This window comes from Convolutriloba macropyga, unplaced genomic scaffold, assembly GCF_964194025.1.
Source record: "Convolutriloba macropyga unplaced genomic scaffold, txConMacr16.3 SCAFFOLD_1134, whole genome shotgun sequence".
Lineage (NCBI taxonomy): Eukaryota > Metazoa > Xenacoelomorpha > Acoela > Convolutidae > Convolutriloba > Convolutriloba macropyga.
The window spans coordinates 10,001-34,313 of record NW_027453705.1 but is presented as its reverse complement, the minus strand read 5'-3'; the positions used below and the strand labels follow the sequence as shown (position 1 = coordinate 34,313).

At 34.7% G+C, this 24,313-nt stretch overlaps 1 protein-coding gene across 2 annotated transcripts in view; it reads left to right on the top strand.

The window, feature by feature from the left end:
* The window catches only part of LOC142358488 (uncharacterized), a 32,405-nt gene that overhangs the window by 6,023 nt on the left and 2,069 nt on the right, over window positions 1–24,313 (top strand). For both annotated transcript variants that reach the window (XM_075409885.1, XM_075409883.1), the window contains 10 exons: window positions 2,998–3,317; window positions 4,388–4,428; window positions 9,831–10,022; window positions 10,516–10,654; window positions 12,216–12,351; window positions 12,860–13,019; window positions 20,516–20,653; window positions 20,988–21,058; window positions 21,585–21,806; window positions 22,412–22,480. In XM_075409885.1, coding sequence (XP_075266000.1) covers window positions 2,998–3,317; window positions 4,388–4,428; window positions 9,831–10,022; window positions 10,516–10,654; window positions 12,216–12,351; window positions 12,860–13,019; window positions 20,516–20,653; window positions 20,988–21,058; window positions 21,585–21,806; window positions 22,412–22,480 — 1,488 coding nt within the window. The remainder of the gene's footprint in view (window positions 1–2,997; window positions 3,318–4,387; window positions 4,429–9,830; window positions 10,023–10,515; window positions 10,655–12,215; window positions 12,352–12,859; window positions 13,020–20,515; window positions 20,654–20,987; window positions 21,059–21,584; window positions 21,807–22,411; window positions 22,481–24,313) is intronic.

Here is a 24,313-nt window from a genome sequence, read left to right as displayed (position 1 = left end):
GACCTAGTCGCTATAAACTTACTCACACTTAGGCGAATTCAATTTATTTCTAACAACTATAGGAAGATTTTCGACTTCTGAAGCGATTGTTCACACTTAATAAAGTTAAGGTAATTTTACCTTAAAAACATGCTAACTCACCTTAACTGTTAAGGTAGATTTGCCTTTCCTTAACTCACCTTAACTAAGCCTAGCTTTACCTGAAATTTACCTGAAAAGTTAAGGCCTCACTACCTTAAAAAAACCTTAAATTTTACGCTAAATTCCCTTAAAATACAAGTGCTGAAGTTGCGCTGAAACTTTGTAAGAAATGCGCTGAATTTTTATTGCTTTTACGTTTCCTCAAAAGCACTGAAATTTATCTACTGATGTGCTAAACTTGGGCTGAAACTTTTAAAGAAATGCGCTGAAAAAACTTTTGAAGAACCTTTACAACAATTGTACCCTAAATGCGCTGAAATTATGTAAGAAGTGCGCTGAAGATGCGCTGAACTTTCGAATTTTTGGCGCCTTTTCAAAGTTTCAGCGCATTTCAGCGCATACAGCGCTTTTCTTACATAATTTCAGCGCATTAAGGACAGTTCTTACACATGAAATGCGCTGAAACGGCGCTGACGTCCCGACCCGGGCTTACAAATAAACTTTAGAAAGCAGCTAATAGATTTTACTGTCTGAAGTACTAATAGTTTGTGGTAATTTTACTGCAGAACTTAAAAAAAAGTTCTATTAATTTAAGGCAGTTTTACCTGAACAGGGTTAACGTAAATTTTTACCTTAACTCAATTTAAGGTAAAAATAAGGTAAACTTTACCTTAACTTTACCTTATCAACGGTTTACCTTAACTACGTTAGTGTAAAATTACCTTAACTTTATTTAGTGTGTTATTGAAATAATAGCAAGTGTAATTGCAGAATTATGAAAATTGAAGTGGCTGACTAGCGCCCAAAAAAAAATGAAACAGTAAGTTTTGATGGTAATTCTCATAATTTTTTGGAGTGCTTTTTTGTCACCACGTTGCATTTTTTGGCCGTTGGAAATTCAATTTATTCAACTTGCAAAGAAAATTATGAGCAATCAAATGCTACTAAAGAGTGAAACAAAGTTATTCGTCATCACCAAAAGGCATCAAAATACAAGAAGAGTTTCGCGACTCTAATTTTCAGACAATATAAAGCAAACAAACACCGCGTTTTCTTTTCTTCTTAGCTTTTTTCCTATCAAACAAAGAAGAAAATCTTGTTAGCGTTCTCGGTTTCGATCAAAAAATCGATACTGTAAAAATGAAAGTGAAAATGCCAATTAAGAACAAAAAACGACCAGAAAGGTAAATTTTGATCGAACACTGTTTTCTCACTCTACTTTAAATTTAAATCACGCCGCAAAACCACTAGCTCTTTTGCTCTTTTAACTGTTTTGGTATGATCAAGATCATAACTCCAGTTTGACTTCAAAATCATGAAAATAAGCGAAGGACCTTAATAAAAAGACAGCGCCCCAATACTATTCAAATTCTTTGAACTGTAAAAAATTTTTGAATTGAGTAAAAACTGTTTTCTGACACTACAGATTGACTACTGAATGCCATTTTCTACAATTTATGTTTGTACAAACAGTTAAACATTTGCAAGTTACAAGCCTTTTTTTAAACCTAGAATGCATAAAAATATAGCCGAGTAACTTTTACAAAAGAATGCAAAATAAGTGAATGATCATTTTTCCTCAAAATTCAAAGAGGTCTCTTTTGGACCAACTTTAATCAGTCACAATATTAGATTCAGCTCGTTATCTGTTTAAAAAGATATAAAATAGAAAAAGATAAACGATTTTGCGTCAATCAAAGGCGCTAATGTTCTTTCAATTAAACGCTTGATAGTTTAGTAGTTATACTCAATAGCTTCAAGAGTTTAATAATCACACTTGTCTGTAGATCTTAATATTGGTACTTACAGGTATCTTCAAGTATATGTAAGTGCGCCGAAACCTAAACTGTAATAAATATGAAATACATCATATTAGCATCATTCTAGTGCTGATTGTCAGACTTGAGGGATGAACACTTTCGCTCTTCCTGTTAAAATTGAAGGACCATTAGCATTTATATAGCCTAAACAATTTGTGTAATATCGACAGCTTTGGGAACGGGCAAAGCTAAATCAGTGGGGAATCGGATCAAGATTACTTTCCACAGGAGATAAAAACTGATCAGATTATTTTTTTGTCAAACTGTTGGCGCCACATCAAAACAGCAACAAGAGCCATCAGACCGCACGAAAAAAATTTGAAACTGAAAAAAAATCCGATTATATCAAAACTCAAAAATAGTCAAAACTGAAAATTTTTTAAAATTGGGACCAAAAAATTGTACACCCAGCCCCCAATTTTGGGAAACCTGGGCAACCCGAGGCTATAGCACATTGTTAGGGTAACCTATAAGTTATTAGGCGTGTTGTGTGCGGTTGAGTCGAGCTCATGAGCCATTTGCATTGCACATAGGCTTATCAGAGATGGGTGACCCATCAATGCTGAGATCAGACCGAAGTCTTTAAACATGGACGAGGCTTTTTAGGATCGCTGCGACAATTAAAGAATTTTATCCGGCAAAACATTCAACTAATAGAACTGAAAAAACTTAAAATCTTAACCCTAAAAACCTTAAAATCTTAACCCTAAAAACTTAGCAGGCTATACCGACCACATTGACCGATTTTTAAAACTTTATCGTAGTCCTCAAAATTTTTAGACAAAAATGACGAAATTCAAACTCGAAGTTTTATTTGAAATAGACTTGAAATTATTTCTTAATGAAATACATTATATCTGCACTAATTACAGACTTGTGTACAATATTATAGGGGCAAACAGCTGGTTCAACGGAAAGTTCTACACACAAATGAGATTGTTTTTATGTGCACAATTTATTCTTCTTAAAAATTGAATAGCATAATCATAACTTAACTCCTCCTGGGGGTTTCTGAAAGATTGATGCCTCCTGAAAGTCTCTTGACTTCGTTGCCGGGTGGTCAGCCCTACGCAACAACAACAACAGAGCACATACAATAGACGTTTCAACCGTAGCTGCTGCTGTCTCCAATGACAATAGAATCAGAAGGCAAAGCCGTGACGAGATATTTGGAACCCAGTTCAGGCATCAAGCTATATCAATAGACTTCTATGATTACGACTATGACAGCAATTATGAGGAGAATGGAGACGAAGATGACATCATTAATGACGACGATGACGACGACGATGATCTTGGGAGCTGTCGGGATTCGGACCATTATGCGGAAGATGACAGACCTCAGTTGAGACGGAGGTCAGCTGCAATAATTTATACGAAATCATTGTACTTTTTTATATGTTTCGGTTACTTGACTCTGGTGTAGTCGCTGAAAAAAAACATCTGCCATTTTTTGAGAAAAGCTCAGCTGTTAGAGATGTTAGTCAGAATTTTAAAGAGATTTCGGCAGAGTCGCGTAACATTGCTTGAAATACGAACTTTACAAGATTGAGGTCTGTCACTTTTTATAGGAAAATCTGGCATTGTAGAATCTGTCACTGCAGATATAAATCATTTTTGAAACTTTCACGTGTTCGTTTTAAGAGGTTCTGAATTTTACATTTGAAAATCAAGTTGCATTCGTGCTCGAGTTTTTACTTAAACTTTTGGTTTTAAGTTCTGTTTAGTTGGAGAAAATATAATGAAAAGAAAGTTTATTGGTATACAAAGTACCCACGTATATCCAAAAGAATATCCAAAACAGATAGCGGACACCCTAAAACGATGCTTTTATGAATACTCTATTGCGACATATTTGTTGGCTTTTAAAGCACAGTTGGGTGGACTGCGCATTCAAAATGTGTCGCACTTGATCATTTGATTTTTTTCATGATTTGAAATAATAATAATAATCATGGTTCCTGCGTAATCGCAGCGGAACAGCATTAGGCCTACAGTAACCTGTTCTCAGCTGCCCTTTTTCTTATTATTCCCCACATTTCAGACTGATCTTTTTATAAGCAACATTGCTCTTTTTTGAAATGATTAGTCCTAAGAAGATTAAACAAGATATTTTAAAGAGAGCTCTAACTAATAAATTTAAAATTGTTGTTCTAATAACGATACTTAATTCTAGAGTATCTAATTATTATATCAGGGTTTCTTGACATGCTCAGGGTTCTTATCAACCTCGATAAGTTTTCAGATCCGGAGGTAAATGGGAAGTATGGAATAGGTACGATAGTGCGATTGTAACTGAGTGCTAATGTTTTTGATGGTGAGCATTTGAGAATTTAGTATATACAAAAATATCATTGATATTATGCCAAAAAGGTTGAATTCCTGATTATGTTAATTGATTTTTAAAAATGTTTATTTCCTTTTAGGTTGTACGAATATGTCCAGCAGAGCACAAAACAAGAAATAGGTTCATATTCTCTCGTTGACAATAAAGGAGACATAAACTTTTTTGTTAAAATGTAACACTGGTAAGTGGAACGAAAAACCAAATAAAATGATCTCAGCAAGTTAGAACGCCACTTCAAATAAGCTGTTTTTCCTTCTACAGATAAGACCAAATTTTAAAGCTTATGTAAATACAAGTACATAAATATCTGTCCAAATTAGAGGCAAAGATTTTTTCTTTATTGTTCCGACCCCACTTGTGGGGGGAGGAGCTATATACTCAAATGGGTTTTTTTTTGTTCAGACAATTTTGGCTGATCGATATATTCATCACAGAAAAATGTGAGAGGTGTCATTAAAAAGCTCGTCCAGCGTGGAATTTGAAATTAAATAGATTGTTTTGAGTTTCGTTTTTCGAGGAGTTATCGAGGTTTAAAGTTTTGTGTGAACACGTGATATATGGCGTGATTTTGTTCACTTTTAGGGGAATTTTAGTTCAAATTAAGATTTTTTTCTTTAAAAAAAGTAATTCAAAATTACATTTCACGCCACAAAATGAATAATTTTTGTCTTCTTAATAGACTAAAGGCGTTAAAAAGACCAGTTCTGGTCTCTTAGGGAAGTTCACTACAAAAAAAAACTCGAATTCTATTTGAGAGCATTTTTGGAGAACTTTTCATTTTTTTTCGTTTTTAAAGTCACCTAGAGACTAGTCACTTTTCATATCGAGGTTCTGGTTATGACAAATCTCATTTACAGTCAAATGAAGCCCAATGAACAAAAAATTTGTTTTCAAGGTACTGCTCATATTTTTTTGGCTTTGAGTCTGACGTTTTGTAATTTTAATTGAAATTTTGATTTTCTTTGTGAGGTTTTACTAAATTTTTGGAGTCTCGTGGCATAAACTCATTGACTAAAAGTTTAGAGTATTCCGTGATGAGCATTAAATGAACCTATCTAGTGCTTTGAGTAGACAGCTAATGACTGTTAAGACTTTAAAAATAAACATCCAAAATTTTTTTACATTAACCAATCATAAGCTTACTTTAGTGATCTGTAAGTCAGTGTCAGTGATGTCACTGGTGTCAGTGGTTATATGACTTCAATGCAACAAGATTTCAAAAAATCTTTCAAAATTTTTGAATATTTTCGTATTACTGTTTCCTTTTGAAATCTCATCGCATTATCATGATATTGGTAGCTCCAATTGGCTTAGCGAAGACGTTCAATAGGTTATAGATTAAGTTTCAGAGAAAATGTTATGGTTTCAATGGCTTCGACACTTTGTTCTCAAACTTTACTACTGAATTTTCGATTTTTGCCTGTTTATGTTGCTGTTTTCATAGTCATAAGACTTATTGCGATGTCTTATTGACTGCCTTTGCATAATAAACATCATTGTCCTCCCATCGGGGCACATCTGAGCGTATTCATTGGCTTCTAATGAAACCTGTTGAATTTAAACCTGTTGGCTGTTAACATTTTAAAATTAATTTTTCGAAATTTCTTTTTGAAAATTGACCAATCTTTTTTGCGAATTGTTAGTCAGTCCCATTTTTAACTGGGAATTGTTAGTCAGTCCCAATCAATTTTTTTGCGAATTGTTAGTCAGTCCCAGTTTCAACAGGCCCCTTCTTTTCTACTGCAGCCAAAAACTATTCCGGTTAGCGGTTTTGTCGTCTACCTATTAGTTTTACGACTTCAATGCCCCTAGTTTTCATTCTTTATTTAAACTTTGGATTTGTTTTTCTTTTTTTAGTTCCTATTCAGGTCTTATCACATTATCCTAATTCTCATAGTTCCCATTGTCTTAGGGAGGACGTTCAAGAGATCATAGATAAAGTTTTCAGAGAAGAGCTTATGACTTAAATTGATTCGACACTTTCTCGCACTTTTCTACTGAATTTTAGGGTTTTGCCTGTAATTGTTGTTTTCATAGTCATTGACTTGCTGTAATGCCTTATCAATTACTTATGAATGAAAAAGATTCTTGCCGCCCATCGAGGCATTTTTATGCGTATTTACTGGCTTCCGTTGAAAGCTACTGAATTTGATGGCGTTGATGCTACGAGTTTCTTCAAAAATTTGATGGTTCTAATGTATTTGTTCATATTTGTTGTTTTTTTTGAAGTCATATTGTTAAAAAAGAGGGAATCCCATTGCTATTATAAAATTAACTGAAAAGAGAAAATTTCTACTGAAAAGATTATTTTTTAATGCTTTCGACACTTTTCGCTCCATTTTTTCTTGAATTTGCTATTATTGCCTGTTTTTTTTGTTCTTTACGTAGCAGTAAATTGCAGAAACGGTCTCATAAGCTTGTGTTTGAGAATTGAATGAATGATGTTACCCATAGCAGTCAGTTTATAGCGAATAGTCTTGAAGTTTATGATATTAAACATATTCAAAGATTTTCCAAACTTTTAAGTTTTTGTTGTTCTTTTCATCAACTTGTAACCTATTTTCATCAGTGAGAGATCCCATCCAACTTCTTGTATTTCAAACAATAACATATCCTATGATATTATGTTGTCACCGTTGTTTTGTTTGTTGGACAAAATGCCTTTTCATAAACGTTTTTTGAGTGGTCAATTTTTGTGTTTCTTTTTCTCTTCTTTCAGCACAATCGCGTAATAACAGATCCCAATGGTTTTCAAAAAAGGCTTAAGTGAAATTCTTTCATCTCTCAATAAAAATGGTTTAGCTGGTTTAGTATACATAACAATTGAATTTAAATTACAATATTTTGCAATAATAGCTAATGATTTCAATGGTATCAATATTTTTTTTGTTTTCGCAAATAGTTTTTTTTTTTGAGTTTTTCTGCATCTTTATTCTGTTTCTATGGCTGAGTCTAACCAAAAACAGGTTTTCTTGGTTTCGTAATGACTTTTCAGTAAATTTATCAAGTTTTTTTCAATAAAAGATAATGGTCGTTAAGACTTTTGAAATTTCTTGGTTTTAAAAGTGTTGATTAATTTTTGAATTTGACTCATTATCCGTTCTCGTTGTCGACCTAATCTCATTAAGGAAAGTTTTTATCTGCTTTATAGTTTGGAAAAAGTAAATTGGTGTAGTTAAGGTTTTATCTGACAGCATTTTGACGTTGTTACTAGGTGTTTTCAAATTTAGATATTGAGTTTTTGCCGTGAAATTTCTGTTTTTGATTATTTTTTTCATAGTCTTTTTAATGGCAGATCTCAGATCTCATTGGCACTGTAATGGGGCGCATAATGTAATTCAACGATTATGTTGTGTAACGATTTTTTAGTGTAAAGATTTTTGTGTAACGAAGGATTTGTAAACTCAAATATCGATTTTGTTATCTCTTCATTTGGTTGACAATTAAGTCAAAATGTAGATGAGCTCGGATCGGAACATCATGTGCGAACAAGCCTCTTTGTATTTTTTTAGGTTTTATTGGGTTTTATTGCTGAGTTCAAAGAAAACAAGGAAAGATACCAGAATTAAACATTACTTGAAGTACTTCTTTTCAATAGTCCCGTTTTGTCTAAATTAGATTTTGTTTCATAGCCATTATTAGAAAAGTTTTCTTCTCCGACAAACGTTATAGTCTGTTCGGTGTGGCTAATACTTTTTTGGGTATGCTTGGTTTGGAACCCACTGTCTGCAACCCAAGTCGATCTGGCCAAGGCCTGTCTTGGGTAGCAGACCTTATCCTGGGTCAAAAACGACAATCATAGACAGTTCTTACATAAATTACCGACAAAACCAACAAAGAACGACCAAAAATGACGCTTTTTACGTCGTTTTTGTCACTTTTCAGCACGTATGATGCTCGACGGTGATTCGTTACAAAACCTTTCCTTTTGTATGGGCAATTCTGCATCCACTGTAAGCAACAATTATGTTCAGTTAATTTATTAAGAATTGTAGAAATTTCGTTTCACTTTTAAAGAAACTCACGCTATACTATGCCGTATGGCAATTAAACTTAGTACAATTTGTATTGAATTGTATAGCGAACATGGAAAAAATCACCACACTCCTAGCCAGAATATTCAAATTTTTTCCTGCTTTTCGGTAGAAAAATGACAAAATCTATGCAAGATATTAATATTAATTTATAATGAATTATAATAACTATAATTTTTAATTGAATTCTTTCTTTGAGTTTCGAACAGCGAAATTGGGGTCTAATTAAGTATAGTTCTGGGAAGCCTTCGGCAATTCGAACTCAGCCTTAGCTCTAACTTCCCAGAACTATACTCTAACATATACTTAACGTCATTTACTTAATCACTTAATACAGAAAAAATTCGGCGTGAAATGCCGATTTCGCAAAAAAATTTCTCCTCGCGTGACAACTCATTACCCGCGTTTTCCCTAAAACTCCAAATGATTAGTAGCTTCATTCTACTTCAAAAAATGTCACTTAACTGGACGAAAATTTCATTACAAATGTTTAACCGAACATCCTCTCAAACTGAAAACAGCCTCAACTAGAGGCATTTTCATCAAAGCATTGCTGTCAAAGAAAGACAAAGTGAGTGCAACCAAAACATAGTTGGAGAAATTTTCTCCCAATCGCTTATTGAGAGATCGAAAACCAAGATCGATTCAAGGCTATAATTGTCGTTAATGCGTAATCGCAGTGGAACCGCATTAGGCCACAGCTGCCTGTTCTCAGATGCCCCTTTTTCTTATTATTCCCCACATTTCAGACTGATAGTTTATAGGCAACTTTGATCTTTTTTGGTGACTATGGCCACTTTTTTGCGTTTGCAATTTCACGTGGTACCATTATTGCAGCCAACATTGGTCAGGCTCTGGTCAACCTCAAGATATGGTTAAGTAAGAGCTCATCCTCACACAGACAGCTTCATGGAGGCAGGGGATTGAACTCTCAGTCATTGGAGTGTGAATCACACATCTTACCTCTCATCTATCACGCCACAAAATACGCCACGAAATATATTTCCGTTGATGGCGAAACAGTTCTTAAAGCAATCATTGGAACTCGACGCATAGGATCCTTTTACATTAAGTTTTTCAAACTGCGCTATTTTCGGTATCTCGAACTAAGTGTTTTCAAACGGATACGTTGTTTTTAAATAACAAGAATATATTCCTGTTTTTCACATGCCTACTCAGGTTTCAGGCTCCGACCTAAGCGACCTCAAACATTTTGGGGGTAATACGCGAACCAAACGATTGTCGCATATTAGTTATAAAAATTGTCGCACAGGGGTCTGAACAAATCGCAAAGACTTAAAAATGTCCTCATCGGAGGGCAAAAGCCAGTGAACGTAGTCTGAGCACAATAGTCTGAAGAATCTTCTGATGGGGGTGGCTTACGTCTGGAACTTCAACTAGGAAACAAACTGTGGCTTAAAAACACCTAAAAAAGTTTTTTAATTGAAACGAGAGAAAATGAACCTTATACGTGGCGACGTATGATAGACCCCTCCGAGTACATCTTGACCTCTCACTGTGTAATGAGTAGAGATCTAGGAAACAACAGAACCCGTGGGACATTTCTCATGACAACAGGAGACGATCACAAGTTTATCAGACTGATGACCGCTCTGTTAGTGCACCAGAAGGACCTACTCCCTCTTAGAAGACTGGTCAAGTGGAGTACCATTTTGATAGGTAGGAAACTCTTTGATGCGAGTTTAAGAATATGAAACAAATAGAAAAAATACGGGTCTTTCCCATTATACCCCCCATGAAATTATAGCCCCCCCCATTATGGTATATTTACCATGATTGGGGGATGTAGGTTATCTGACAACTAGGCTGGGGGGGGGGGGAGTGGGCTATTGGAAAGACCCAAAAATAGAAATGCTTCGTGTAAAATTCATGTATCTGTTTTTCTACAAAAAGTTATTATTAGTTGGAAATTCAGAAACAGGTCCCTTGCAACCCCCCCCCCCCCCCCCGAAACTCTACCGTTTATTTTGACAGTTTAAGTACCGAGCTAAATAATATAAAATTGAAATATGATTTTTGTTCGCGATAACCCGGGGCAGGGGGGGGGGTTGGTTTGACTAGATGCAGTTTTTCTTCAGGTTTACTTAGGGACTTGTTAACTCAATATTGTTCAGATGTTGAAGACAGCAGTTTTTGTGTTTCTCTGTTTCAGCCTTTTTCTCAGTGGCTCTGTACATAATGGTAGAGGTCAGTCTGTACATGACTAGCGAAGAGAGCAGTGATGATGGTGTCATGTGTGTCCTCAGAATATTTTCATCTGTCATGGTCACCATCCCAAACATATCATTCAGGTACACTTAACTCAATAATGAGATCTTTTCCCTTTGTGCCACAACCCCCCCCCCCCCTCTTAGTGGGTTCCCCCACATGGCACGGGAACCTCCCAGACGCATGCGCCATGTTTTTGCATAATGATTTAAAATGTAATTTCACGAGCTCTGTAACTGGGGTGCATAAGGTACTGGGGTACACAAACAGAAAAGGCTACGATAATGAATATAACAAAAAACAACTTCAATGTAGTTTAGCATCCCGTCAGTTTACAATAAATAACCTGATTTGTGGGTAAATTGACGTCAATTAATTGAGATGGCTAATGTAATGAATATCAACGGTCGGGGCACTAAGACCTGGGCCGCGGGACCCTAACAATCATGATCTAACTTATTTAGAAAACCAAACGGCTAAAGAATACATCAAGCTCCACCCATTGCTTGAAAATTGAAGGAAATTTTGATACAAGTTTATGCGGTCTTCGTGTGTCATGCAGGTGGTATCCATGCGAATAAAGCTTCAATCCCAATCAACGTACTTATGTACTCTATATTTGCAATTTTTCAGATGATGTGCTTATTTCTAGTAATTTCTGAACAAAATATAATAAAAGCAAATCCAGTTAGGACCGCTAAGTTAGGGCCGAAGATTAGCATAAAGATTGCAGTAGGGATATAGATGATATTATACCTAGCGATTGAGGTGTCTCTTCTTCTTTAGTTATCAATATGTCAAGTTGTCCCAGGAGACAGGTACAAGGTAATAGTTAAAGATGCAACTTCTGATTAGAATGGTTTATTCTTTCAGGATTTCCACAGGGTACAATATTTGTTTCATATCCAATAATTCTTTCTGTAAATTACTCGAATGCTCAAAACTGCCCAATTTTGTGGTATTCTGTTGGCACTAACTTTAACCCAATCGATTTTCGCAATCACCAGTCAAAATCTTGAAGCTTCGATTGTAGTTAACCATGATATTCTACATCGCTATCTCTCAAAGTAAAAACTGATACAACTGATTTTATTCTCCTAGGAAGAAAGGGAACAGAACCTAATCAGAAGCAATCCAAGCGAAAAAACGGAGAAGAATGAAGTTAACAAATTTAATGTTATCTCAGATTGTGAATTATTCTTTCAAAATGGTGTGAAATATATGCTTACAAAAACGGTCCAGGGTATTAAATGCATGTTTTATTTGAGATTGTTTTCCCAAGAAACTGTTTATTCTAATCAACTCATTAGTAATCAGCCAATTATAAAACTCAGTCGCTGTTTTGAGCATAATACAGAAACAAAGTTGGTCCTTGGCAAGGTCAAACTAGCTGGGTTGTTAGAAGCATGTCAACATCGCCCCACATTTCAAAGATTTTGTGACCTAAAATGGAAGGAAAATAATTATCAGTTGGTTTCCGTCGCAGCTGCAAATGTCATGCTACGTTTTCTTAAGTTTGCATGATCATAACAGAATCCTTGCTGTGGAATTCGAACAGCTTGTGTTTGCCAGCCTGAGATTTTGCGTTTATAACAGGCGGTCACAGAATTTGTTCCATAAAATGTTCCTATTTTTCTATTTTAGGAAGCAGTTGAAGAATCTGATGGAGAGAGAACATTCTAGAATGATCTTGCTGACAGTGAATCCGAAGAAGTACATTAAGATATGTTCATGTTTCCTCGTGTTTGAACTGACATTTGCTGGCTTCACCTCATATTACGTGAGATTATTTATTCATTTTTAATAGTATAGGTTGCGTGACTCTGCTTGAAGTCACTGAGAACTTCTGGCGTTTATCGAGAACGGCGAAGTGGTTCGAGATATTAAGTCAGAAATTCGAAGTGACTTCTGCAGAGTCACTTAACCATGCTTAAAACACGAAACGCGCACATTTAAAATGACGAATGTCAACGGAAGCCAACTTCTGGCTAATTAGCAACTTCTGGCATTTTAACTTCTGACCCTGCAGATTTTCGGCATTTTAAAATTTTTTCTACATTTGAGTTTTGAGTTTTAACTGCTATTATTCCACTTGACAGGACCGGTAGAAAACAATCAATTTTTTCCGGGGCAAATAACCACTTTTTTTAAAAAAAAGTGAAATCCCCGTCTGGGACCTGTTTTTCCGAGGACAAAAAAATGTTTTGTATATGCAAAAAACACAATGTTTTATTGATATTTGCCCCTTTTTTGGAGTAAACCGTTGTTATGAAAGTGCTGTGATTTAGTGGGGTGAGTCGTACTGGCCAGAGATAGAGGCAGCCAACATCTCCTACAGTGGGAGATATGCCCTGATGGTGTTCCACCCCATGAACATAATAGTCACCAATCTCTGGAACTTCGCCATTGCAATCATATGCATGCTCATGTGCTCTAACCTCGTAGATGGTTAGTCACCAACCCCCCCCCCCCCCCCCCCCCCCTAGTGTTCCCAGGTCCTTGTTCAAAATTGATTATGATCAGACGCTTGCAAACTAAAATGTATGACCAGATCAATAGACTCGGTACTCAAACAACTTTTAAAAGATTCGAATACGTCGAGACCGCGCATGTGATCAACATTTTCAACCACTTACGTTCCACTTATTTCTTCTTGTTTTTATTTTGTCTATGAATAGCAAGTGAAAAGTTCAAGTGAGCCGTACACATCCGTCCAACCCTGTTTCCCCCATTCATTGAAATAACCCATAAAAGCATATGAATGGACAGATGAATCATGCGCCCCAAGGGAGCATATTCAAGTTATTTCTGCTGCCAAAATTCGAATGATTGCTGCTCTACTCCCCTCCACTGGGTCTACTTTGAATCGGCCATTGCCGTCTGGGGGTGTACCCTCGCAGATGTTAAATACACTGTCTTGACCATACTTTTTGTCGCGCTATTTCGAATCATGAGACCACATAATTGAATCAAAAATTCAATTACGCCTGATTAAATCGCAGTTGTAATAATGAGCCCACTACTTCGAATCATAACCGCACCAGTTCAAGTGATAAACCAGCTATATTAATTTTTTCCCATAATCCTGTTGTAAAATTTTTCAACTGAGAAAGGTATCTCAGATAACTTATCAGCTTGAGTTACAAATTAACTCAAGCAACACTAAAAACCGTTGAGCGTGCGGCGAAAATCTGAATTTTTTTATTGGATCGACAAAATCGGTATTAAGACTTTCTAACTCCGAACTCAGTCTTGTTGCATATTATTGTGTTTTTATGGATTATTACCCAACCAAAAAATTATTAAAAATAATTTATCTCATTTCCTTCGCGTTTCATAAGTTACCCTCGTGAATTAATATTGAATTTTCCTCAGTTACGAATTTCAGAAGCTCTTGCTGAAGATGTGACATGAAAAGACAAAACTACAATTTAACAAAAGAGTTTCACAGTGTATTAAAATTTTGTCTGATCATAGTCGCGCAATTTTGCACTGTCTCTCTTGCCAAATTCTAGTTGCGAGCTGCACTGCTGATTTTCAGTGAGATCATGCTTGTCCTAAATTTCACCATTTTGAAAATTTTTCGCACTTTTTTGCACGTATTATGTCATTTTTGAGTCACATTTTTGAGTCATGTTAATTTCTTGTCCGGAAATCGGAGCATAGCCATATTCCACAGTGATCACCTCGTCTTTTCATAGTTGCACAGATTCAAATAGTCGTGTTTCCAGTTTATAATTTTGACGGTGAAAACATAAACGCTCTTTCTCAGATTATTTTTGTGGTAGTCTGCATTTTTTCGAGCTAAATCTAGGCGTGGCCACTTTTTCGTCTGGATCTAATAATGACCAGTTACGTCTGGATAAACAGTTCCCTGTTTTTACTATATCACTTTTGGGTCTGCGGAAACTGAACTTTTCAAATTACGGGAGACGAAGTGATAAATAGAAAACAAGAGAATGAACAAGTAAAAATAGAAATTAGCATCTCTGAATTCTCTGAAATTAAGTCGAATTTCCGACCCATTATTTGAAGTAGACTTGTATTTAAGATTCGATGATACGTCTTTTTCTGTTTTTCAATCGTAGAACTGCTGTATAAACATTTTCATTCTCCATTTGTAATTTTTTTTTTTGTTTTTTAACTTGGTTAGCAAACAAGGAGGATCGGTAATAAGCATCGACAGTTCCGGCGCGTCCATCTTAATTTATTTTTTTAGAGAGAAGCTTGAAAAGCGTATATTTAAACAACAATAAACGTATTTTACTCGATTTATATTCCGATATCACGGATAAAAAAATATCTTAAAATTGGGAAATATTTCAGAAAATACAAAAATTTTCTGACATCGCGGAATAAAATGTCGGTAACCAATTTTATTTTTAGATTTAGATCCCCGTTTCGTTTATAACCATCAAATAAATTTGCTGAAGCTGATTCGAAACTGACTTTTCTGTATGTAAAAGTGGTTTTAAATGCAGCAAAGAAAGTTATAATAACTACAGGAGAATCACTATAAACAATTGTTCGAGGTCAATTTTTTGAAATTAATTTGGCCAGATTTTTTCTGTGTTTTATTTTTTTCAGGCAAATGAGCAATCAAGTTGGGTTATAAAAGTGAAATTAATTATTTTACTGAATAGAAGTTGTTTTCAAAAAAATGCATACACTGGAGGGTAATTTTGCTTTAGGCTGTCAACTAAACTTGTTGATCATGTTTTATGGCTTCAAGAAGATCATCACGAAACAAAGCGGATCATCAAGAAACAAATTAACTAAAAAGCGGTGTGCTGTGATGCGGAAACACACATAAACAAATTGTTTTATTATTTTAAATTTTGTAAGTTGAGTTTTATATTGAGATATGTTGCTTTGCTATATTGAGTCGAAGAGTTCAAAGCTGAAATTATAAGATGATTACATTTTATCGCACAAAATGGAAGCTACTATTGTTTCTTTGTTTGTTACGTCAATAGAAGATTTTTGAAGTGCTATTTGTTGCAACAATTACCTCCAGAGCAAACTTATTTTTAAAAAATTAATTAAGTTTCCAGTTTTTTCAGCCTAGAAAAGCTGTTCTTTTGTGTCGGCCACAAATGATAACAATCAATTTCCACTTTCCTAAAAATCCTAAAAATTTCGACAAAACCGCAGGATCATACAGCTGTTTTATGCACTTAAATTGTTGTTTCATGTTAAACTGAGACCCAAAATTTTTTTGGACAATTTGATGCGGCTCGCTCATAAATATTCATCCTCAGATTTGTATGACATTTTCACTTGTATTTTTGCCGTATATTGTTATCAAGGCGGTGCGTATTGAAATTTCATAGCTGTACTTTCTCGAAAAAGATACACAAACGGAGAATTTGCATTCTGTTTGCCAAAATTTTGGAGCGCTGCAAAAACAGTGCTACAAATGTGATTTGTTGCGGTCAAACGAATATTTTGACCAGTTGTTTCTATTCAAAAAAGGGATCTTTTCCGTTTGTGCCCCCCAGTTACAGAGGACGTGTCATTACATAGTAATTCATTATTTTAAAATCTACTTTACAGAGTAAATCATTATTTCTATTTTATATAGTAAATCATTATCTGGGGGTTGCAAATAATATGTGCCCACTAAGCTGGGGGGGGGGGCACAAACGGAAAAGATCCCAAAAAAGCTCAACGCATAATATTGAAATTTTTTTTTAAATTTAGAAAATTTCAGGTTAGTGCAATGCAGCTTTGTCGCTTTCTCGAATATCAGCATGTTTTGATTAAGCCTTCATTTTTCCTCAAGTACAAAAGACTTGACACAATCTCCCGAAGAATTGGTTCTCTTTCTCGATGGATTTTCCATGGCAATCTATTAACTTTTTTCTAACTTTTTGGATAACTGTTGAGTGGCTTAAGATTACTGATATCATGAAAGAGTCAGGCTAGCATAAAATCCTGCCCCCCCCAAAAAAAACTTTGAAGATTTGGAGCAGTTACAGTATATTCGTGTGGCCTTTCAAATATGGTTATTGATTAAATAATAATAATAATAATAATAATAATCTATCTAATAAGAGTAATCTATTCACTTGAAACTCGTATATTAAAGGTGAAAAATGGAAACAGTTCATAATTTTTGGTAAATAAAAATATCCATAGTTTCTCAAGAAATGAGAAAAATGAAAATGCAACTTCAATTTTGAAATTCAGTTTTTCGAAGGATTTTTTTTGTACCAGCTTAATATCTGTTCATGGCGGGTTGGAACAATATTTCAACCAGGTTCAAATGAAAGGTAATAGATATTGATGGACATGTTTGTTCAAACAAATATCAGAATCAATAACCTCTTGTTCACACAGGTCAACTTATTTAACATCCTGTGCAGTGAAAGGTGAATACTTATAAAATCTTATCAAATTACTATTTTGAGTTTAAATGAAGTATAATTTTACACATGCCCGGGTAGTCAAAAACTGGTTGTTCAAAAACAAGATTTTTGGGATCCTTTCCGTTTGTGCCCCCCCCCCCCCCCCAGTACGTTATGCGCCCCCAGTTACAGAGCACGTGTCATTACACACTAAATCATTATGTAAAAATATAGCACGTGCGTCTGGGTGGTGCAAATAATATGCGCCCAATAAGCTGGGGGGGGGGGGGGGGTGCACAAACGGAAAAGATCCGATTTTTGCTTACATGTCTACAAGATCTATTCCCGGTAATTTTAAGTTTTTTCCCTATATTATTTTCCCATGGTTTTAAGATATTTGCCCCACCCCCATACTTTTGAGAAATTTTCCTACGCGATCTTTTCCCAATTCTTATTAATGTTAGCTTAGTGAATTGTAACAGCTTTATATGGCTGATTTTAAACTGTGATATTTCTTAATTAAATATTGTAGAATATTAATAAATGTATTCGCATTATATCACACGATAAGGTAGCACTAAAATTGGTTCAATTTCTTTTTTCGAACTGACAATTAAGTGACATTCATAACCAGTCGGTTAAAAGTTTACAAGTCCGATATAATTTATACATTTTTTTTCTCGCTGATACAATATTTTAAATCAAAATTTTAATTTCATTCTCTTTTGACGAGATAAGTTTATCCAATAAAATTTTCAAAACTTCTAAAACTTTAAGGCCTCTTTAGTTTTAACTCCTCACAATTTAGACGCTTTTGATTCAGTGATTTTTTTTTTGCTTTTTTCCTTCACGAAATCATTCAAAGTTTGTTCATATGATATTTCGCTTTTGCTATTGCTGTAAATGTAGTACTTCAGGTATGCTCGAAGGTCAAAGGGTAAGAATTTATCCAGTCACAGGGTACAGACATAATTATAGATAAAACTCAGCCCATATTGAGGGTTTAATCTATTTATTACACACACGTAAGTGTGAGTAATCATGCTAATACATTTAGAACAGTTATCATTGTGTGGAGGTTTTACATAAACTGAGATTATATCTGCGATTACGCAAGATGTGATTGTAATATTAGCCTTTGGTTCTGAAATTAATAAACTTTATTCGAAATATGCATTGGTCATGGATTTTACTAAAAACATCAGAACTGTGCTTAATTTTTACATAATCGTTCGTTGAATGTGCTCGAAATTTAGACTGAGGTCCGATTGAGGTCCGATAGGTACTTATTTTGAGGTCCGATAGGTAGTGACTTTTCGAATTGAGGTTCGATAGGTAGTGACTTTTCGCGAAAAAAAAATTCTTTACTGAGTGGACCAGTTTTTGGGGCAAATCTTATAAATTGCTCCTCTGAAAAAAAAAGATTTTTTCTGCTAGCTCCCTGCCTAGCTTTCCACTCCGATTTATAAATTTCAAAACATACTGTTAAAGTTAAATAAGTTTATACATGAACATATATGAATAATATGAGTTTATTAAGAGCAAGCACAGCTATGGTTTGAAATGTTTACGTATTTCAACGAATATTTGTTGCATATAACGTAAACATCAATAAACAGTTCTGTATTATATCATTTTTGGTGTTATCGGCTAAAATAAGGGCTCAATTTAAAAAAAAATTAAGGAAACTTTTCTAAAAGCGCCTTCAATCTACCTAGACACTCTTGTTTCAATGAGATGCAAATATCGCTCTTACAATTATCGAAAACTTGGATTTGGGGGGGGGGGTGCTAAAATAACGGCTATGTAGTGCTGGGGGTGCTAGCAGAAAAGAAGTTTATTTTGTTATTCGCGCATGTACCCAGTTTTACGCGAAAAGTTTTAGCTGATTTGAAATTTTTCTACTGGTATTACCACGATATTGAGGACAAGATAGCAAACTTTATGCCGTAGTTTCTATAACCTAACCTTAACTATTACACGCATCGTTTGAGCTCAGCCATACCGTACTTAACGCCGAGTCAATATCAGTACTATGCAATTCTAATTGCAATTCTAGGTATCAGCACTGATTCAGAGCTATGATCATAACACATTTTAGACTTTTCAGTCATGTGCACGTCGTGGCCAAGACTTGTCTAGTATTAATCCAAGTATTGGCCAGAACTTGGCAAGTCTTAATCCAATTCTTGGCAGTCACAAAATTAGCCGAAAAAACGTCAAAAATAGCCGAAAAAAACGGGGTGTTTCCAAAGCACCCCGGGAAAGTGGCTAAAAATTGAGGCACATTACCCTGAAGTCAAGGCACATTACGAAGGTTTCTGGAATTTGAATTTTTTAATCAAATTTTTTTACTCGAAAAGTTGGCATTGGCTTGGGAATCAACTTACAATTGTTACGCAAGTCTTGGACAAGACTTGTCAGACGTGTAAGGCTTGTATTTAGACTTATGCCCAGTACTGGGAAGCGAAATAAGACTTGGATTTAGACTTGAGCAGTATTGGTATAGACCTGGATTTTGGTCCGGGCTACTTTTCACAGAAATGAGTTGAAATGCTTAGGATTCGGCCTATTTATGTTCACAGAACCATCAATGAAAATTGCACAATTACAATAATAAAAAGAATCAAATCCTAATTGTTGCGCTTTCTTAACCGGTGCTGTGTTTCATTGTTAGGTAATTCGACACCAATCGAAAATTTTCAATTTTCGAAAGAAGAATTTTCAGTGAGATTAGCGTTTTGAGTATAACGTATATAAATTGTTAATGATTGCTACTACAGGGCATTTCTGTTTCCTTATTAAGTCCGAGAAAAATTTGTCCTGGGGTGTATTAGGTTTTGTGATTGTTAATGTCCGTCAGTTTCATAAAGGAATTCAATGCGTATTCCATTTTAACAACTAAACAATGAAGTTTCGAGAACTACTGGGACTGATATAACGTGCAATGTAGAAAGAAAGGAGTTTTGTTTCTACATGTTTGACAGTTTACGCTCAAAAGAAGAAAAACTCGGAGATACTACTACCATTGAATTATCATTGAACTGCTTTGATTCATTGGTAGTATCAAAGAAGACCTTTTTTTTTCCTAAAAACACTATTTCGACCTTTGGACAACAAAATTTTTTGCACAACAGAATAAAATACTGAACTTTAGTTTTTTTTCTGAGAATAGTTTTAAAGAACTCCATATTGCAATGAGCAGTATCATGCCGTAAGCCTGATACTGCTGAATGATCGTTAATTCAATTTTTTTGTTTTATTTTTTTAAGCCCCCATCTTAAAAACAAAAATTTATTCTGAAAACTGTGTTACCTTGTCAGAAATTTTGACTTGATCTTATAAAAATTCATTTCAAAAGAAAATGAGAAAATAAATCAACTGAACACTAAAATTATTTGAAAGTTAATTGATCTCAATTGACCGTAATTCTTAAAAGATATTTGTCCTAAATTCGCGGTTCAACGACAGCAATCATTCATAGTTTTACAGCATTTCTTACAAAAAGAATCACCCCACATTAACTACCGCATGTTTTTTTTGTACAAAATTGTACTCTAAAATGTCATGACGTCGCCTTGGTTGTATTTCCAGAGCTGTCAAAATACGCGACAGATCTGAACGAGGACAGGATTCTGTGTGAGTTGAACTTTGTCACAAGTGAGAGAGGGAGAGCGTTTGCCAAAAAGAAGTACCCACTCTTAATTGAACAGTCACGACATTTCAAAACAGGTTAGCTGCTTGATTGCAAATGTATTATAATTTTATTTGCGTTTCTTTTCTTCGTCAACCGCTTCTTTTCGCTCATAGACGATAATTTTTTGGATATAATCTCTCGAAAAATATTTTGGATTGAAATTTGATCCAAAATATGTTAAATTTTGTACCAACCAGATCTTTCCAAACTTGAGAAATCGAGATTCATATCAAGTACAGGTTAGACGTACTCTGTGAATCATTTCATAAAACCCAATTTTGTGAAATTAAGCTTCAGTTGTAATATAAATTTTTATATAAAGTAATAGCTGTCTTGAATCCAATTGTTTAAACTTAATTTCTATTTCAGGGGACGTGGTCAAACTACGCAAAGCTATCATGACACGTGAAAACATCCTTACAAGATATTACGACTTACAAGTGAGTGCATTGATTATAGTTGTTTGAAGTGACAACTGTTCGAGGCTGAACCATCGAAATATTTAAATAAGTGTTGACTCGGACATACTTAGATGGTCTGGGTTTATTTGATTAAAATCTCCCTGTAATTCGCAGTGAATTTTATTTTATAAGTGGAAAATCTTTTTTTGCAACAAGTAAATTAAATTTATAACCATATGGTTAAATATACTTGAAACAATATATACTTGAAATATTCTGATCTGTCAGAAATCTTTCACGTGAAAGATAGTTTGAAACTAAATTGAGACGTTTTGAGATGTGATTGCGTTTTAAATCAGCAAAATTTTTTAAGATTTTGCCCAAAGCTTTAAGATTCGAGGCTGTAAGAACGCATTGCTAAGATTTAAAGTAATAAATAAACCGTAATGAAGTCATATTAAGATCGTTGAGGTAGCGTACTAAAGCATTAATACTTAACTAAACTAATCTGATCTATACTAATCCATACTAAAGCATTTAACTTAACTAATCCATCGTTTGGCAGATGAAGTTGAACGCCTGCTCCCTTGCCTTCCAGAAGTGGTTCCTAATCAACATCACAGGAATCTTTCTGTCTGTGGTCCAGTTCCTTTTCTCTCTCCTTGGAGATGTGGGAGGGGCAGACGACTTCTGCAGTCTCTTCCTCATATCCTCCCCCCTCTTCTGGGTCCCACTTATGATCCATCCAGTCATGAGAGTCAATCTCAAGGCCACACAAGTGCTTCCGGTTCGTTCCATGAACAGTCTAGTTCTTAAATTGTTTTGTGTGTGTGTGTGTGTGGTGTGTAGGTGGTGTGTGTGTGTTTGTGTGCGCGCGGGTGTGTGTGTGTGTGTGTGTGTGTGTGTGTGTGTGTGTGTGTGTGTGTGTAAGTGTGTGTGTGTGTGTGTGTGTGTGTGTGTGTGTGTGTGTGTGTGCGTGCGTGGGGGGGGGGGGTGGGATTATAATTATTGATCAGAGGATACTTTGGTCTGGGATGGTCTGATCAGAGGTCACTTCCGGATGGCACCTCAACCTGGGAAGCAGACCGAGTTGTGACCCCAACCATAGTATGTGAACTTTTAAACCTATGGTGGTATAAAAATTTACTCTAACTGCGCTTTTTACGTCGCTTCTCTTCTCTCTTTCTTCTTCCTCGAGCCAAATTTGTTTTAATATAATTAATAATGTTTGCTATCTGGATTGAATGAATGGATGAATTAATTGCATTTCTCCCATTTATATGATAAAACGAAACGGATTAATCACAATCATTTAGTAATAATTTGGTATTTTTTACGAGGTATTAAAATGCACTAGTTGTTCTAAAAAGATTCACCCTTCTTGATGTTTAGAATATCTATCCATTGGAAGATCGGCTGCCAGTATTTCAGCGTCTCAGAAACCTCCCGCTTGCATTCCACGTAAGTATAATTTACTTGTAATAATCCTCCTTGGTATTTCCAAGCAAATTATTTTTAACTCCCAGAGTTACTAGTTGTTCACTATGTTCGACTGTTTTAACCTCACAAAAAGATGAACAGACAAAACAGTCCCGAACAAAACAGTCCCGAATAGCAAAATAATCCTAGACAAAACAGTCCAAGACAAAATACTCCCAAGAAAGCAGACAAAACAGTCCCAAACAAAATAGTCCGAACTAAAGATAGAGTTAAACAAATTCACACCAATTAACACAATTAACAAAGAAACCCTTTAATTTATTCGTATGATTGTATTTCATTGAACAAATCTTGAGTTGAATAAATACAACATAGTTTTTGAAAATATGTATTTTTAAACAAGTTGTTGGTTTAATCCTAATTCATATTAATCAAAAACAATGCATTCAGAAGCTTAACTCATAGATTATAGTTGTTAATTGTTAGTAGATTATATTTACAATTGTTTCGATATATATTTGGGACTTTTTTGTCTGGTTTTATTGGACTATTTTGTCTGGGACTGTTTTGTCTGCGGATATTTTGCAAATTGGGACTGTTTTGTCTGGGACTATTTTGTCCGTACACGCACAAAAATTGCTTTCAACGTCTACAGCTAAGGTCAATTAAATTGCTAAAAGAATAGTTGATCTAAAGAATTCTGACGTAATTTCAATTATTATACAATCAATCCCTGTGTATCAATTTGTTCTCGTTTTATTCAAAAATTTGACTCAAAAGTTTTTGGGCCATCCGTGTTTTGCATAGTCGATGAAATAGTTCTAAATTTTGGGATCACTTTAATCAAAACTAGAAAATTTTTTAAAATTTGTTTTACAGAGATTCAGATATTGCTGCAGTTATCCGAAAAAATCACAACTAATAAAGAAGTAGTAAAGAGTTTTTCGAAACAAATTCACAGAAGCTAGGCGAAGTTTTGTCAAAATAGGACCACAGTTTTTTGAAAATTAAGCTTGCTTGTATATTTTTCTGAAAAAATCAAGAAACATTTGGGCAAGGCAACACAGGATAATTATACTTGCTCTGTTGGATTATATTCAAGATATGCTTTTGAAAACTCAAGATAAAACCAAATCAGTCCAAAAGATAATGCGTTCCAGTACTGTGTTCCTGTTAGAATATTCAACAAATTTTTTAGCATAATTTGTTGCACCTAAAAATGTTGCACATATATTTGTTGAACCTTCCGTTTTGTTGCACCCATAGATGAACACATATCTTTGTTAAAGTGATGTTAAAAGAAAAAATAGATATATATTTTTTGTAAAATCACGATTCCTTTTCTCAACGTAAATTTACGACCTAAGGAAAATAAGTATCAAAATAATTTTTTATGTTTTCCTAATTATGGCCAATTGTAAGTCCAATGATAAAAAATTAAGCAACCAAATATTGCCAACTGACTTATTTGTTGAACAAATTTTTGTATGAGGAGTTACTCGCTGATTGAGATAATATGCGTCTTAGTATTTTTAACTCCCTGAATTACTACTCATCGTCTTTTTTATGAGAAAAAGAAACAAATCTGTTCTGGGCATTTGGGCTTCAAAAAAATTGACTACAAAACTTCAAAAAGCACCATCAAATATACAGAAAATAAATGTAATGGAGTAAATTTGAAACGATCGTTTATGTATCCAATGCTGTTCGACATTTTTTAAAGTTTTTGGAAAATATTTTCTAGTTTGAATCTAATATAAATAACTTATGCTACCAATTTTTGTAAAAAAAGCAACACTAGTGCCAGAAAATAGCCGTTTAAGCTGCAGAACTATTTTGTTTATCTGCAGGTTT